An 18,593-nucleotide genomic window follows, 5' to 3' on the forward strand; every position below is an offset into this window, starting at 1 on the left:
TCGAGCAGAAATGCACAGCTTCACTTCAGATTTTAGGGAACAAACAAGGATCCAAAATAAAGATCATTTTGTGAGGCACTTTTCCACTGATAAGCTTAAAAAAAAGTTGTTACCTTTGGAACTGTAACATTGGCCTGAAGACCTTTAATTGTCACATTATCTTGCTTAAGTGAGAGATTGGTCTGTGCTGGTCCCTGGTTTGTTGTTCCTGTTGTGGTGGTGTCTATTTTTGTTCCTCTGATGTCTTGCTTCGAAGACAACTTGAAGAGGAGAGAAAAATAATTTATTAGCACAAATTCAAGAGTTTCTGAGCTCGGGAGTAAAAGGATATTTTATTAGCATTGAACCAGCAAGAGATTCTGACTTTATTTTAGGCAATTTACCATGATTTCCAGAACAAGGGCTGCAGCACTTAAAGGTACACTAGGTCTAAAACCATAAGGGCAGCAGTGCCATTCTGCAGTGAACTTTAACAACCAGACTTCAGCTGGAAGTTTGAATTCTACACATGTAAGTTATATAAAATAACTTACTATGAAGCATGTTATTAATGTCCACTACACTGTGAAGTCTAAGAAACCATAGAATATAAATATAGTCATTACATTGGACAGAAAGAACACCTAATTCTGTAGAACTATTATACAATTCTGTTTAAGTTGAATTAATTTTTTAAGGTCTCAGATGAACTGCAAAAAAAAAGGCCGCAAGCACATGCAAAGCTCTTTCTAACTACCATAAAATAATAAGTAACATCTCACTGAGATGAATGCAATCCTTAATACCAACTATAGTAATTTCAAAGAAGAGAATGTGTGATTTGATCTGATGGAAATTACTCTACAACATCCAAAACAGAAAAACTTCAATCCTGTAAAAGACTTCTGGACATTGAAAGACAATATGTAAGACCTGATTATGAAAATCCATGTAAGTATGCATTCCAAATTAATACAGCATTTAACTATTATATCTCAAAACACTAAATTCAGTTAAAACACTTTCTATGTAAGATAAAGAAAAGAGCATTCTCTTAAATCAATGTGGATTTCCTTGTCCCTTCCTCACATTTTCTGAGAAGCTGGTCTTGCTGTTCTGCACAGCATCCCTCAGGACTTTGCAGTGCAGGTCATCCACGATTGCTGCTGGGTGCCGGGAGCTGGCACAGTGCACCATGGCCTCGATGTACCTGTGAGGGGAAAACAGCCACAAGAGACCACTGAAACTCCCAGCTTCACATGGCATACCAACAGCCTCATGCAATTAACACTACAGAGGAAAAACAAGCACTGACAGACACAAAGGGCACTTCCCATTCTTCCAGCCACCTAATAGGAAATGCAGAATTACATCCGGTGGGTGGGCACCAGGCCCTGCTGTTGCGACAGCCACGCTATTCAGTTGTTTTACCCAAGCCTTTGCTGAACGAAACAGCTGTGATTTTAGACAATTTTTAGTACTATCAAAATAAAATTACCTGTCCAGTGCCTCTGCTACAAGAGGAGTGAGAACTACATCTACAGTTCCTTTTACTTCCACGATTGCCGTTGTCCGTGTCTGGAAGACCGGGTGATCCAACGTCCATTCCTCTGTTATTGTTTCATCATCCGTATTCTCTGCAGACTTCTTATCCAAGGGAGTGTAAGGTGTGCTAAACAAGTCAAACACACATCAATGATCAGGCTTTGTAAAAACAAATACAAAAGTGTTCTGGTATCATTTTAACTCTTAATAAAATCCACATAACAGCAGGTTTCTTCTACTGTACATCTTGCAATCCCAGGGTAAGGCCCTCCCTAAATTCAAGTTAAGCTTCTGGCAATGAAATGGACACTTGTCAATAGCACCTCCAAATTCATCTAAATGAAATCACCATTCGTAATCTTGAAAACATACAGATGAAATAATTTAATGCTTACACTGTGTACTTTCTGCTCGACCAAACCCAAATATTTCATAATACAGTGACCTGTTCTAAAGTAGATCTGGTACTGAAAACTACTGCTGTAAATCAAATTTTGCAAGGGCTAGCGGGAGCCAAAATATTTCAGAAGAGTATAGGAAAATCCTACTCTTGAAAAATATGCCAATAATGTAACATACATTATGTGTTCAACTTACTTAGATGTTGATCCTGTAAGCTGCATGCCTCTGTCCAGTAATGAATTAGCTGTGAGACCCTGTTTAACAATCTAAGATAAAAGTGCAAAGAAGTTTATTACATTGCTTCCACAAATGATAAAAACCCCAACCAAGGGATCTTTTAAAATTCCCCTTAAAGCTGTTTTTCTTAAAAGAACTCTTAGATTATCCAATACAGGTTACAGGAACTCCTAGGTTTGCTTTTTAAATTCCTTGAAAAATCATATTACACTGCTTTTACATAAACATTAATTTATTGCTTTTAAAAAACCCCTTCAAATACTAATCTACATAAGGTTTGCATCAAACAAACATTTTCTGCAAAATTATAAATTCAATTCCAGAGTGATATAAAACACCTGTTTTTTATCAAGTAACTTCCATTTTTTTTTTTCATATATTTCAGTTCAGCTCCTTCCTTAAGCATATATGCTCAGGTCACTTAAAAAAATAATTTCCTAAATCTAAGTTGCAATTTAATTTTGAAACAAAGGACTGAGAGCCTGAATTATACTTTATCAGTCTCAACTGTACTGCTGTTGCAGTTCTGTATAATGTATTTTAAACAAAACTCACAAATGTCCTCCAGTTGCATATCATTCAACAGACAGCATTTTTATGTACAACAACGATAATTCAGAACACACATCCACAGAATTCTAACTCCATCTTTTTCTGACCACAACCTTACAGCCACTCAGACCCATGATCTGAAGTCAGAAACTCAACGTTTAACTAAAAGCAAAGAAATTTCAAGTTTCTTGTAGCTTATTCACACAACTGGTACTAAGTAATTTTAAGTTATTTTGAATTCTTTCTCTACTCCTCCATCTTCCATACCTTAAAAGTTGGGACAGAGAGTTGCTCAAAAGATGAGGAACTTTCCTCACTCGTTGGTGTGTCAAGATCTAAAGGGCGATGCAACGAGGATTTGGAAGTTCTTTTGTTAGTTGGATGCTTTACTGACCAGTTGGTCACCTGGAACTGTGTCAGGTAATTTTGGTAACATGCCATTACAGGTTGCTGGGAAGTGATTTGCTCACGTTCCACAGTCTTCTCAGAGTCCAGGATGTACATGTTGTCAACGTGTTCATCATCTCCTCCCAGAGCTGAAACAAATGAAGCCTGGGAAGGATGAGTCTTAATTGGCAATGTTTTCATGTCTTGACTGATTTCTCTATGGATTGTGCTTGTTAAGGGTCCTTCCACACTGTGATAAATAGACCCCCTACTGTATTCAGCTTTCTGAGCTTGCTTTTTTCTCTTCTTCCTCCCTGGATAGGTTCCTGGACCTTCATCACTGCTTATTGGCTCAAACTCTTCTGCAGCTGAAAAATAAGCCTCGCTATCCGCCATGGACATGCTGGAATCCATGGAGCGGTACTGGTGGAATGAGTTTGAATCTGCTGACGGCGTGTAGGGGAAAGAGCCAAAGCTCCTCCTCTGCTTTGGGGAGTCCAGGACGTTCTCGTCGCTGCGGGACACGTCGCTGCTGAACTGCACTCCCACAGGGACGGGCTGCTTGTCCCCGTAGAACGCTGCCGTCAGGCTCTTGGTGCTGCCCAGCCGCGTGGAGCACACGGACGCTTGTCTCTTCAGGGGGGACCTCATAGGGGACTGGCCCACGGGCCTCTCCTGGGGGCCAGGGGATGCAGGCCGGCCCTCTGCACCCTCCACCGTCACACTGGGAACAGAAATAAACACCTCACTTGCTTATTTCATTACTAATGATTCTCTTCCTGCACTGTAGCAGCTGCCAAATGCACCAGTGATTCTGTGACTCTCTATTAGCACAGCTATTATTTTCATAATGCTCGTTACATACTGAACTCCGCCACTTGTCTACATACAGAGGATGTAAAACCAAACATTTAACAGCAAGTGCGGGTATCTTTACATGCTGGATTTTCTCCCTTGCTCAGGTAATCATCCCCTATTAGAGGTCCAAATCAGCATTCCAACTAGGAAGCACATTTCAGCAGCATCATTAACACTTGAAAAATAGCTAAATCAAAGGCTTTTCTTACATTTTAGAGCATTCAAGAGTAGAATTATATGCCTACCTGGACAAGACTACTAACCTTCCATGAGCATCTTCCCTTTTTGCACTGGGCAGGAACTCCTTCTGTCCCAGGTGATCCTCAGCAGTGGATGAGGGGCTGTCCTTCTCCCCTGCAAGCAAGGGCAGGGCAGCACTGGAGCTGCTTGTTTCCTCTGAAGAGGAGGAGGAGCTGTGGGAGCGCAGCGGCACTTGGAGGCTCAGGTGTTGCGCTTTCCTTTCCACTTCTATCCCCACAGATCTGCAGTCCCAGTCTTTTCTTTTGACACCATTTGCTTTACCTAGGATCAGGGAAGGAAAAGAAAAACTGAATATCTGATAACACAACTGGACTCTTCCCTGACTACTGAAATAAAAATCATTATTAAATAAAAGCCCTAGTTTTGATATGCATGCACATACTAGCATGCTGTCCTGACAAAAATTAATAAAATCACGTCAGCATTGTCACTGTAATAAAATCAACATCAGATTGTCCCAGTTGGCTACTTTCTATTTAAGTAGAACAAGTCAAAAATCTCCTTTTTGCTCAGCAAGGAAGTGCACATTAATATAAAAATCCAGCATATGAAAGCTTGCTCAAGCTCTGTCTGGTCTTAGAAGGAGTCAGGTCACTAGAGCACAAGCAATTGTACTTTATTAATCAGATTCATAAAGACTATAAATAGCAAAACATTAAGAATTTATGTTTTTGGGCAAAATAGAGTAAAAATACAGTACAGTGTGTTCTCTCACCATCTAAAATTTTAGGAATCTCCTTTGTTATTATCCATTCTCCTGGCTGCAGTAAGGACTGCCCATAAAACATATCAGATTCTGCACTTGTGCTTGAGAAAGCAGAGCTGCTTGAAGGTGTCAGTTCTTCAAGTTTGAAAAAATCCAGTCCTGTTAAGGTGCCACCAAAGAATCGACAGCCTCCAAGACAGCCACACTTGTTCTTGCTTCTCTTATTTCTCAAATTATCATCAGGCCACAAAAACCACAACCTACAAAAGGAAGGAGAGCAGAAAACAAAACACCAGACCACACTGAAGCTTAGTGAAAGCAAGATTAACAAATATTCCTCTCAAATGCACCTCCCTTGACCGCATCGCTCACCTCTTGGTTCGGTTATCGTGCGTTTCCAAGAAATGCCTCTGCACCTCGTGTTTAGAAGGATGATCTGCAGCTAAAGCAATGTCAGCAGTGATGAGGCCCAGGTTGACAGAGCCAGCTTCCAGCCAGTATGCCCTCCTCAGTATTGGCTGGAGGCCAGTTCTGCAGTTGTTCACCTGCTCGACGTATTGCCTGAGCTGCAGGTCCTGGATGGCAGCGCTGATGCCTTCCCCGACAGACTGGTTGTGGAGGTTGCAGTTTGCAATGCGTATGGCACCCATCTGGAAACAGAATTTAAACAGGAACTCTGACTGTTTGTCAGTGAAGCAAAGAAGAGTGGCCTTAAACCAGTTAACACACACCAACCTACAGCCCAAAAAGGTCTCAGTAAAATTCTCTCTGGGGAAGCAGTTCTATTTGCAAGTCAGCATACACACAAAACAAGGCAATCTTAGAAATTAATCTCAGGCAGTTTTTACATAACAAAAAAAGAATTACTTAGAAGTATCCTTTCGTAAACAGATAAAAACAGAAAAGAACTGTCAACAGACACTGTCATGAAACTTTAAAAAACTTAAATAATTAACTTCTTCACTGTCATCTAAAACCCGAAAAATCTGAAACTTTCAAACTTATTCAAACTTCATATAATCTGAAGACATTGGATCAGGTTTCCTGCACAGCTTCAGTCCTCTCTGAAATGCCACCATGAAGCTCCTGAAATTTCAGATGGAGTTTCCCTTCTCTAAACCAAGCAAAGATGAAAGACAAACCAGCCACGGAAGAGCTACCCACAGGGTTAATATTAAATTATTGTTTCTCATCTCTGTCACAGATTATAAAGGAAACCTTTTTTTTTTTTTTAATTTGAATGAAACACATTCAGGATATAATCTTCTAGAGTGGTTCAGGCTATTAAGCTGCCTTTGAAAATACTGCCATTCATATTTATGCCTGCAGACACTGTTAATATTTATGATGGCACTTTTTAATATTGGATTCAAAGGAATTTGGAGGCTCAAACATACTTCTTTACTGCCACAGGGCAGAAAGCCAGTCAAATTATGAGATATCACGTCATTAAAAAAATGTTTAAAATAATTACCAGTGCCCTTTAGTTAGATTCTTGGTCATAATGAGAAGCTGTGCCCAAAACTTTTAAGTCTACCATTTAAAACTGCATTTATTAACAGCACAATTACTACTCAGTTATGTCAGCATGGTGGTTTTCTTCTTTGCTGTTGTTACCATAACTTAACTGTATCTAAACTTATTTTCCTACACTGAGTAAATTATTCCTTTTTTTCCTGTGCAGTAGGACAATGGAGAGAATATCAGCTTTTCTCTGCACAGCCCTTTTTGAACAGAGGATTCAGTCATGAAGTAGTGCAAGCACTACTCCCTTCTCTACCAAAGATACATGTAAATTCACACAAGAGGATTGTGAGTTATCCAGCACTGACTTGTACATGATCCATATCAATCATTTCCATTAGCTGAATTATTAATTCAGAGCACAAGTTCTTATCAACTCTCAGGTACAAACACTGAGATTTATATTGCCTAGGGTATTCAAAATTAATTTACACCAAATCTGCAGCTTCCACTTTTATTTTGGGAGACATATACCCCCTCCTCACCACTTGCCAACATAATTAATGCAATTATTAAATAGAAGCCAAACTGATCTACTCCTGGCCCAGTCCATGATCAGATTTTATCACTAAAAAGTTTTAGAAATTCCGCTTAAACCATTGCATGCAAGCCACCCATCAAATCAGGTAGATATTCTAACAAAAAAACAAAACTCAATTGACAAAGTATTTTAATTGCTGTTAAGATAAATATTTTTACCTTGATATTGGTGGCACAGCCATGTTCTACCACATAGAGATCTGCTCCATCCATGGCTAAGCGCGTCATTGTGTACTTTAAGTCGTCAGACGCTGGGCATGGCCCAGGCACAGAGTTCGTCTGAAGGGAAAGGGAAAAGAAAGAATAAAGGGAAAAAGCATATAAACATCTATCAGGAGCTTAGTTTGGGCTGATCCTTTTATTTATGTTCTGTTAACATTAAGGGTGGATTTCTGAAGTGTTCCAGAGAACCTGTGCATGTCTCGTGAGCAGCAGGGATGGATGAAAAGGTACCTTTGGGTCACAGAAGCGGCGATCGATGCCGTGCTGGCACAGGATTACAGATTTGGGCCTCTCCAGCTCAAACTCCCGGCACACCACGTGGAACACAAAGGTCTGCCCCCATTCCAGAAGACAGGCGAGCTGTAAGCAAACAACAGCACATTGTCCATCACCACCCACACAAGATGGACTTGTGGTGTTCCATGGAGAACAGAGAACAACCCCTAGGGCTGGGATGTGAGCAGGAGGCTTCAGCACACCCTCCTGGCTGCAGCACCTTCTTGCTACTCAAGGTTGATCTTTATTCTTGTGCGCAAGACATGCAACTCTGTACTTTTTCATGGAAAAGCACGGTGATAGTAAACAATTTCCTAAATTATTTCTTAATGAAAGACATCAGATTTTGCTCTTGCAGTCAGCTGAGAACTTCATTCTAAAGACAGAGCTCCCCCAACTTTATCGCGAAGAATAGCTTAAGGCGCTTCATTACCATTCCTAATTTAAATGTCAGATTTGCTTTTATAAAAGCAACCAAGTTACATTTAGATAGCACAGGAAGAAACTGGCTCACTGAAACTCTGCTGATTCTTGCTAGACCTAGTAATTAGCCTATTGTTGATTTAAGTCTTTTATAGAGTTAGCCCGCTCATAAAGGAAATGATTCATGACCGTCTGTCTCTGTTATGAGAGGGAAATGGGTTTCCTTTGCCTTGCCAAAGGAAAGGGCACTTAAAATCAGCAGTAATTTGAATGGAATTTAATCTAGCTATGACTGTCCTGCACAAAATTCTCCTCCTCCGTTCAGTGTAGTCCCTTCGCAAATTCTTGCAATACATCACACTATGGAAGAAAAAAAGCCAATGAACCCAAAACAGCAAATTCAAGTGCTGAAAACTAAAAAAAATATAATTGCATACAATTGAGAATGGCTTTATAAGGAAAGAATATACTTCAGCTGCATTAAGCCTTAAGAAATGTTTGTTAACCTTGGAGTACTCTGAATCAACAAAGTTTAATTTTGAACCACAGGGAAGCGGAGTAAATCCTACAGATCCTCTAATTCAGTGGCAGCATTTTGGGAAGCACCATCACAAATGTCTCTATATGTAGCAAGAAAACAGCTATTAGATTTACTGAACTTGCTAGTATGCATTGTTTTACTTGCTGCTGAAGTCCCCCAATTAAATATGTGCTTAATCCTAGAAAATAATACCAATTTTTAGAGGAACAAGAAGATGCAGGAGTGTCTTAAAAATTAAAAATAACGAAAACAAATACTAATTACTAAATAGGATGCATGTACTTTTCTTGTGCCTCAGAATACACTGGCAAAGCAACCCTTCTTTAAAGATCTGTCAGACTACAGTAGAAATAAATCAAAATTATCTACCTGTTATACACTTGGAGTCATTCACCTAGGCGGAAAGACAAATGTAACATAAATGGCAAAATTAAAAGGAGATAGTGCTAAGACTGACCTAACAAAGTGCAATACTGGGAAAGCAAACTATGTTCCAGTGGGAACATGGAGCGGAATTTATGCAGTGAGCAGCTACTCCTGAGACCTGTTCATACTACACTCCCACAAATTATCTCATTCGCCTCTTACTTTAAAAAATCACTCTGACAATGGCATCTCCTGTCCCTTTACAGAAATTATTAGATTTTAAAGCTATAAAGTAAAGGTTACTTAAGGCACAGATCATGCACTTTCCAGAAATCCACACTGCACCAGTTCTAGAAGAAGAAGAATAATACTTCAGTACATCAGATTGGTTTCTAGATGGTACCTGTGGTGCTGTCACTTTGGCTGTGAGGCTTCCAGCCTGCACATCTATCAGCCAGGCGTATTCCAAAGTGTCACTTCCCAGGGGCAGCCCTTCCGCGGAAAACATGGCATGGGCACGGAGCTGCAGGCCCGACAGGCTGATGTGACCCTCCCGGAGCACCTCGTCCACTGCAGGGCGCTGCCAAGGAAAAGGAGGTGAGAGGCAATTCTTGGAAAAAAACACTAGCCTAATTTAATGCTATTTATTTTGCTGATAAAAAAATTTGGACAAAAATAAAAGATTTTTACAAAATATGCATCAGATTTTTCTTATGATTCACAAGCCTTAATAAGACCTTTGCATAGCAGGAAAGTTTCTACCAAAAAAGAATTCAATGTTAAAATCAACACAACTTCCACAATCCAACCACACAAACACTGATGGACTACCTGATAATTGTCATTCAGAAAGAGATTCACTGGAGACAATACAAGCTGAAGCATTGTTTCTCTAAACCCTTTCTTCATCTCGAAACACAGCCTCTCCAAGAAAGCTGTAGGGCAGTCTGGACCATCTGGACTGCAATGCTGAAATAAAAGATAAACACATCCGTTTCAGAAACAGAAAGTACATAACATGTCTGAAACTTTACTATCAGCTGCAAACCTGTGAGCAGGAAGTATGCCCATTTTCCTCTCAGTGAATACTCAAGAAGTCTGTGCAACTTCAAAAACCTTTAGACAACAATAAACAACAATTCAAAAATATTTGAGTGGACCCAATATTCTATCTGGATTTTTTATGCTGGGGTCCCCTCAAAACTCAGGAGCATAGAGCAGACTGCACCATTATAAGACAAATTTGCTAATCAGCAGAGAAATTGTAATGGTCAATCAAAAATATCACACAAATCAAGTTCTGGGAATAACAAACATATTAAAAAAAATATCCAGTTCTGCCTCACAGATAAGCAGAATAAATCCTGTCTCAAAGTTGTTTAGACAGGCACAGTTTAAGTAGAGAGTATCTACACATTTCGGTAGATAATCTTTACATTTTGGTAAGCACCACAGCAATTAAATGTTCCAGGCAGTTAACTGTGGTCCAGATTATGAAACTAAAAAAAATAAATTACATGAAGCAAATTCTTTTATTATTACAAAGTACTTACCACTGGCAATCTCCCATGCACTTTGTACAAATTAACAAGCACAGTGATATCCCATGGGCGTAAAGTAAGAGGGTGAACAGGCTTGACTGAAATTTCATTTTCTTTTCTGTCATTCTCCACTCCTACAGCTGTCCAGCCAGAGCTTGAGGATGTTGACAGAGACAAAACAGGGCTTGAAATAACCTCCTCAAAATCAGTGTACATGTCATCTTCCCCAAAATAATTTTCCTAGAAAAAAGAATTGTTATGATAATATGGAAAACAAATGAAAAACTTGCAGGCAATGAACTGAAATACAAATAAAATCTTCTGGTTTTCATCCTCCATAAAATAAGTGGCATTGCTATAACGTACAGCTAAATCAACATGGATACTTCTATTTTATGAAAGCTGGATAGTTTAAATGTGCAAATTTAGGCTTTGTGCTTTGCAGAAAATGAAGGTATTTCAGTAGTTCTCACAGTACTAGTTTTGAGACATGTGCAACAGAAGTAAATGAAATATTATTACTGACACTTTTAAACAGATTTTGTGCTTTTAAAGATACATAACAGAGTACGAACACAAAACACATCCTGCAGGAAGTCAGCCTCATCCAACTTTCTGAACCTTTTTTTCATCAGGCTTAAAAGTCTTAAACATGCTTTGAAACACTAGGTCATAAACATTTCTTGCTCGGGTAAGAGCTAAAAGCCACCTTGTGTCTAAGCAAATCCTCTTCAATTATCTAAGGCTAAAGTAACACTGCCAAATTCTACCGGGAAACAGAAAATCCATCAGGTTTCTGGCAATCTATCACATCTTCTCCCTTAAAAGAAAAGCTAAACTCTCAAGAATTTTCTTCCAGTGATTTTTAATAAGGCAGACCCAGCAGAGGGTGGTAGGTGCTCCAGTAAACTCACTTGGACAATTCCTGATGTGAATACCAGGACCTAATAAAGCATTCATTTCCAGACAGTAAACCCTTTAGCAGGGTGTGCTACACCAAAAAACTACCTCCCAAGATTAGAAAGCTTAACAAAACTGCATGGACAATGCGTGTCCAGGGATCTCTACACCACGTGTTAAATAAAAATCAATGAAAACAAACTGAAAACAACCACAAGTCAGGAAAACAAACATAAAAAAACCTAGAAATCTTTCAAGAGATGATCCCAGCACAGCTGGACTAAAAGTTCTAAAGAAAATCACAAAAATACTTAAAAGAGCAATAAATGCACATTTTCATAAACAAGCTGTAAATCAAAAATTTCTCTTGAGAGTTAGAATAGAAAAGCTAAATTTCACATGAGAAATCGGCACCTAAAAATGAAATAGTTACAGAATCAGGGATCTAACATAGCACTGTTTGCATTTATCTCCAGAGACAAAAAGCACTGAAATGGTGCTGCTTTGCTTGAAAAGCCACAACTCCCTCGTGAATTTATGGGATTCAAAAAGAATGTTCAATAAACAATTCAAACATGGCTTCATTTGCTCTGTACCAGGAAAAATCAAGTCTTCAAGATGCAGTACTGGCCTAATTTTAATCCTATTTATTTTATCGACAACATGAAAAAATAATGAGCATATTTCAAAGTCCTATACTCTACAAAACAGTATTTTCTACTACTCATTGTTTACATGCTATACTTGATGGAAAACTCATGAAAATTACTGTTTCAGTGAGTCCTTATATTGATCACCTGTCTCAGAAAATGTCTCAATCTCTGCTCTAAAATGCCAGCCTCCAGAAGCATTACCTTAGCCTAGATCTGCACAGGTTGAAACAGATGTTCAGAGAAAAACAAACCAGCAAAAAACCCACCAAAAAAAAAAAAAAAAAAAAAAAAAAAAAACAAACAAAAAAAAAACCAACCACAAAAATCAACCAAACCCCAAGCATTTTGCTGTTAGTCAAACAGAATCGACACATTCAACTCCCTTGGCTTTTGTCACCACAAGGGAGGGTGAGAGAGATGGGAAGGAATTAAACTTAGACACCCTAAAAAAATCAGCCATGGAAGAGAAGACAGCAAAAAAACCAAACACGCATTCTAAAGCATAATAGATTAATGCCAAGAAAAGGATGCATAATCCTTCTCCAATATTTACTGAAGAAGCTTTTTAAATTCAGCTTATTCTCATGTTCTTCCCCAGTCCCCTCCATGATCCTAACTCCAGAAATGTCATGGAATCTAGCTAAGAAAAACAACACATTGCAGAACTTAAAATGCACCAAAAACATGGGTTCTGGTATAACTTGGCGTAAAAATTGGAGTCTAGATAAGTTCTAGTCATAATCATGGAATACTTTCTTATTTTACTAGTGGAAAACTGAAAGAAGACATTTTCTGCACATGTCGAGAACATGCAGTATTTCTTGAAAGAATAAGTCTTTTCAAAAACCTGTGACAATAAAATTCATCCCAGCTATACCAGATCACCAAAGCAATTCTCAACTAGAACTAGTACCTACCAAAAGTTTTCATCCAAATTCACATATCCTTCAGAATTTGAATTTTCCATTTCAAAACTAATTATTTCCCTTTCCTACAAATGGCCACCCATAAATTTTACAAGTCGTGCTCCTTTGCCTACCTTGATGGAGAGAAAGGCTTTGAGCAAGGGTCCATACAGGGTTATCTGGGAATCTGGGGAGAGTTCCAGCTCCACGTGGAGCTTATCCGGGGGCAGCTCCGAGGGGTCCAGGGGAAGGCGGGTGGAAGCTGTGGGAGATGAAATCACACTGTCGCCGGTTTTCTGTGATGGCCTTAGCACAGACAACATGGTTTCTTCCATTTCTGACACTTAGGAGCAAAAGAAGAGTAGAAAATAGATTTTAATTACAACTTCGGCTTCTGTTGGACAAAGTTCAGCCAAAAGGAATGTGTATTATAAACATACAAGTTTTGGCACCTAACTTGTATAATTATATTAGTGTGTCTATGCTACAGAATGGGTTTTTCATCTTGAGTAACTATGGGAAGACAAGAAAATATCAAATATTTTAGTCAATGTTAATTATGCAAGAGAAAAACAACCCCTGAAGTTCCAAAAAAAAGTATTCAGTGTATTTATCTTGCTTTTGAAGTTAAGCAGAGACATGCTTTCATTTCAGCAGAGCAGATTTCCCACAACCACACAGCTACTGCAGGATAAACAAGAGAGAATAAACATGCAAAGTGCAAGGCTGTACTAAACATCTATTCTGAACTAGTAGCTCTGTAGGCCAAAACTTTGTCTCCTACAACTGAATTACTCCAGTCACAAAATAGTTTGGAAATTCAAATCCTATTTCCTACCCTTCTTTCTAGTTGGATTTAAGAACAAAAGAGCCCAAAAACTGTCTTTCTTAAGTGAGGAAAGGCAATGAGATTGCAATGAGTAACTGGAAGTACTTTGGGGAAGTGAATTGATTGATGGGGAGTAGAGAACTCCATGGGAAAACCATCAAAAATTGATGCTCCAGCTGGAGGAAGATTTCATGTACCAATTTAACGGGAAGAACTGGCAAGTATAAAACTACAGACACCTGCAGCCAGAAACCTCCAAGGCTTGAACTCCCCATTATTGTCTATAGTCCTTGCAGCATCTTATGAGTTATGCATCAGCCAAATGCTGCAGTGAGATGACCACTTTTTAAAGAAACTACAGCTTTTGTAATGCAACATATTTCTCAGAGTTTGATGGACTGACTCAAAATGAAATACAAATGTTGCTACTGCAACAAATACATTCCATCAGCACCAGGGAGTAGAATGAGGTGGACTGCTGAATTAACCACTGGAGGAAGCTGCGGATTAATTACCTGTGTATGTACAAACTTGCAAATGCAGGTTTCAATTGCTCCAAATATGAGGAAATGTTCTCAGAATGTGAAGAATGCACATTTGACACAAGCTGACAGACTCACAAGAGCACTTAATGAGCATCTGCAAAATCAATCTCACCTTTTCTGCTACATCCTCACAAATTAGAGTTCTTTTAGATGTGAATCGTTGGAACTCAAACCCTAAAAAAATGCCATCCAGCATGTCTTCTAACACCTGCTGATTGTGGCCCTTTCAAATTAGCCCTCATTATTCTTCTAACATCTCTCCTCCATCAGTTCTGCTTCTAGAATCTCAGCCTGAAAGAGTTTTATGTAACCCCGTAACCTCCAGCATACCTCCCTCTGCATTTCAATTAACTTACTTTAATCTCTGTATTGATAAATTTTTTGGAAGCACATACTTGTAGGATATTAGTTACCTAGAAATATTTAGACAGTTAAGTTAAAATAAATTCTTCAACACTAGTTTGACTGACCAGTCTGACACTCATTTCTGATGGCTCACTTGAATACTGAACAATGAAATTGCAGTCTGATACCCATAAAGGGAAGAAAGTATTATTACATCTCTCTATATAATGTATTTAAACATTTAAATCATAAGATGAGATCACAACTTCCGAAAGTCAAAAAAACTTGGAAAACCTAAGGAACAAGATATGGCCAAAAATATTGTATTTCCTCCTTAATATATCGATGTTTTATATACCAAGTGATATTCTTTCTTGTGCAACAACCCATTTAAGAGATCCACTTTGATAAGGACAATGAGAAGTGAACTGCAGACAGTAACCTCTTTTTTACACAAGGAACTGGGACACATCCTGAAATGTAGCAGCATGGAATCCTGTCAGGTTTTAAATCAATGCCAGTGCATTCTTATGATCAACACATTCCCCTGAGACATAAAGCAGCAATACAGTTCCAAGTTCATCTCTGCAGATGGAAGCAGTGTGATCCAAAGTCCCAGCAGCTTCCCAAATGAACCATGCTAACAAGGAAAAGGTAGTGACACTTACAGGATTGCTTTAACTGCTCATCTGCCTTCTGAGGATAAATTGGGTGCCAGGAGTAGTCAATTGTAAACACAACACTTGGGACTGTCCAGCATTCAACCCATCCAGCCCTTTCAAAAGGAAATAGAACCCTTTTATTTCAAGCAAAATACTTCTTTTAAGTATCTTTAAAGCAACCTCAAAAGTTCATGAATCACAAACAAAATAAAAAAATAAGAAAAGTCAACATAAAGATATAAACATATATCTAAATATCTCAATAGAACTCACTCTTCTTGAGTAATGTTCCTCCATTTGGGTTTGCCCGTTTTCTGACCACTTTGACACTCTGCAGAAATACAAGACTCAGGACTTATTTTATTGGGCTGACAATCCTTTACCAGCATAAAAAGGGAATATTTACTAGGATGGCAATCGGGTAGATACAAATGAAGATCAACATCTTCTCCCTAAAAATCAAACATCAGCGACAGGAAAGTTAATTTACATTCACTTTATGCACAATGTTCGTATGTGCCATCACCTTTATTTTACAGGCATAATTAAACAAGAAATCTGTTTCCCAGCAAGTTGTAGTGCAATCCCAAGAGCTCTGAAGGCTTACAAGTCCAATAACTTGCAGATAACCAGAGCAGTCTGTAAAACACTGGACAGCTTTTAGTGATCATTGTTCTTCTACTGCAGAAATTGAATACTGCAGAAATTAAATAACTAAAAGAAGCTTACTCCACATCTCAACTAAACCACACTTTAAAAAGAAAGAAACCTATAAAACAGTGATTTATTTGCTATCAAATGATACCAAATTAGCAACATCACCATCAACTAGTTTTTTTATTTTTAGCAGCAGTAGACAGATTCTATTTTAAGGAAGACAAAAAGTACAATAATTCAAAGAATTATCTGCATCTGTTAAAAACACTTTGTGATCATTATTTATGCTACAGAACCACTTAAAAATCTGGAACATGGCTTTCCAAAACAGTTTGGGGGTAGCCAGCACAGTATTCAATTCTATCTTTGAACACACATTAGATTTTCCCATTACATAAATAAAGGGGAACAAAATTCCAAGTAATAAAACACACACACAGACACACAATTTAAGCATCTATAATAAATATACATATTAAATGTGTACCTGCATCTACGTGTGAAGCATATGCATGTTTGTATTTCTCAGAAATATTTTCATTTTTGTGTATATATGTATATATAAATTAAAACAGCCTGTGATTAAATTGTTTCATACAAGGAAACTGAAACCATTAACCTCTGGGTTACTTAAAGAAAAATTCTATGAACTGAAAGTGAAAAAGACTATTTTTCTTTCAGGAAAGAATCTCACATCTACAAGACAAAAGATCTTACCCTTAAGGAGAATCTAGTATTGCATGTGGTTGGAACAAAGTCAGTGAAAGGCAGAGAAAAAACAATGTTCAGGGTTTCTCCACAAGCTGCTAGATAAACTGGGAGGGAAAAGGAAAACCAAACAAATTTGTCAAAATTACTCCCTATTTTGTTCTTAGACAAAGTATCAAACATACAGGTAGAAGTAATTAAAAGATATTGAACAAGTCATGACACAGAATATTACCATTTAACTACAAAGTACTTGGAGTAATAAATTACTGTAATTATGCTGAAAGTATTTACTACCTACAGCTTGTTCTTTCTAGAAAGACACTGTACTTAGCACAAGGAAATAGCAGGCAAACAGTAAAAATAACTCTAATATCTTGGTGCTTTTCTTTATCCAGCAAGGTTTTGGGTATAATTCCAGTACTTTCTCTATATATACATTTGTATATACTGTATTTTGTTGATGATTTTTGTTGTATATGCTACTTCTTCCAAATAAAAAAAAGTGATCTCACCATTCTCCTGTTGTTTGGTGGAACAGTCAATCCAGTTGTGCTGATTTGCTGCCCAGATCATTTCAAACTGATGGAACATGACTTTGAAGTTCCACATATATGGAACAAATGAAAAAATATCAGGTGCGCTGTCACTGGACCAGTCTTGGATCAAATCTGGACCCACACCAAGTAATAAAAAGTGAGTTAGTAGTTATCAGGTGAGTGATTCCTTAGGATTTTTGTGTTGTAGAAGTTGATTTTTGCTCTGACCATGGCAGCAATTTACACTGGGCATTGTGGCACTACCCAGACAATGGCTCTGGTCTCACTCAGGGGATAACTTTATTAGCATGGCACCCTGCCTGCACTAATTAAACCTTACTCCCAGCAGGGCTAATTAGCCCAGGCAGCACTGCAGTGATGGGGGTGTATTCCTTCCATTACTGCAGCTGGAGCTTCCAGCAACAGTTGGGTGGTGCTGTACCACCTTGCATTGCCTTCTTCCTCACAGCCAGAATCCTGAGGAGCCAATTACTTTTCCTCATCATCTGTCAGCCACAGGGACACAATCCAAAGCCCAAGTAGTTGAAAACGAGCCAAGCAAAGAGGGATACCAGGAGAAATCAACATCAGGGATGACAAATATTAAGCAAATCAGCAGCTGTGGTAAGAGTTCTAGTAAGAAATAAATTTCAGATCACTAAACTGCAAATCAAATTTATTTAGATATTAGAAAATTATATTTTTTGTACTTCTACTCAAATGTAAGACTATTATGTAGTTGGACATCCTATAGGCATCAGGAACTTTGTCCTCAGAAAATCTGTTGCCTTAAATACATGAAAACAGAGAACCTGACCTTGCACAACTCAGCAAAATTTGAAAAGAAATCTCAGAGAAGGAATATTTGACATGTAACTTATTTAGCAAAGAGGTTACCTGCAAAGAAGCTCTTCTGAGCAAAGATGAAATGATAGGTTGCTTTATAAACCTCCAGCTCACACTGCCAGGTCTGTGGCATGTTCCATATCCGGGGATAGCTGGCATTGATATGGAACTGTGAACGAGAAATTAAAGCATCAGGATTACCTGAAAAGATGACAATGCCTGACCCTGTCTCTCAGCAGTTTTCACATATGTACCCTGCTGAATAATTAAAACTGTTTTCATGCTGGGATGAACAGAAGGTACTTCCAGTTCCTTAATAATTTAATCCCTGTCTTTCCTTCTGTGTTTGAAGGTCAAGTGTTAGTGTATTTATGTATTTGGAAAAGTATAGTATGAGTTTCAGATACATCTGCTGCTGTAGATGTACAAGGCAATTTAAAATGCGAAATTTTTATCAAAAGCATCACTTTTCACAACACACTCAAAGAAATCCCCCCGAAAGAGTTATTTTTCAACCATTGATATATTGTTCAAATTCAAACATTAAAAACATCACTCAGATAATTTAAAAACCCATAAGAAGAGTAATCTGCTGCAGAAGTGAAATATTAGGCAAACAAAAGACTAATGCAGTATTAAATCTG

General features: G+C 38.2%; 1 protein-coding gene across 4 annotated transcripts in view; it reads right to left on the minus strand.

Annotated features, from left to right (window-relative positions):
* The window catches only part of BLTP1 (bridge-like lipid transfer protein family member 1), an 86,758-nt gene that overhangs the window by 43,823 nt on the left and 24,342 nt on the right, over positions 1–18,593 (minus strand). For all 4 annotated transcript variants that reach the window (XM_021554956.2, XM_021554953.2, XM_021554951.2 and 1 more), the window contains exons 14-32: positions 18,001–18,118; positions 17,080–17,235; positions 16,574–16,671; positions 15,473–15,651; positions 15,206–15,312; positions 12,953–13,161; positions 10,373–10,600; positions 9,651–9,788; positions 9,223–9,399; positions 7,445–7,573; positions 7,151–7,270; positions 5,300–5,577; positions 4,937–5,187; positions 4,224–4,482; positions 2,983–3,826; positions 2,122–2,192; positions 1,478–1,651; positions 1,069–1,189; positions 114–260 (exon numbers count right to left, since the gene is read on the minus strand). In XM_021554956.2, coding sequence (XP_021410631.2) covers positions 114–260; positions 1,069–1,189; positions 1,478–1,651; positions 2,122–2,192; positions 2,983–3,826; positions 4,224–4,482; positions 4,937–5,187; positions 5,300–5,577; positions 7,151–7,270; positions 7,445–7,573; positions 9,223–9,399; positions 9,651–9,788; positions 10,373–10,600; positions 12,953–13,161; positions 15,206–15,312; positions 15,473–15,651; positions 16,574–16,671; positions 17,080–17,235; positions 18,001–18,118 — 3,804 coding nt within the window. The remainder of the gene's footprint in view (positions 1–113; positions 261–1,068; positions 1,190–1,477; positions 1,652–2,121; positions 2,193–2,982; positions 3,827–4,223; positions 4,483–4,936; positions 5,188–5,299; positions 5,578–7,150; positions 7,271–7,444; positions 7,574–9,222; positions 9,400–9,650; positions 9,789–10,372; positions 10,601–12,952; positions 13,162–15,205; positions 15,313–15,472; positions 15,652–16,573; positions 16,672–17,079; positions 17,236–18,000; positions 18,119–18,593) is intronic.

Source organism: Lonchura striata, chromosome 4 (assembly GCF_046129695.1).
Source record: "Lonchura striata isolate bLonStr1 chromosome 4, bLonStr1.mat, whole genome shotgun sequence".
Lineage (NCBI taxonomy): Eukaryota > Metazoa > Chordata > Aves > Passeriformes > Estrildidae > Lonchura > Lonchura striata.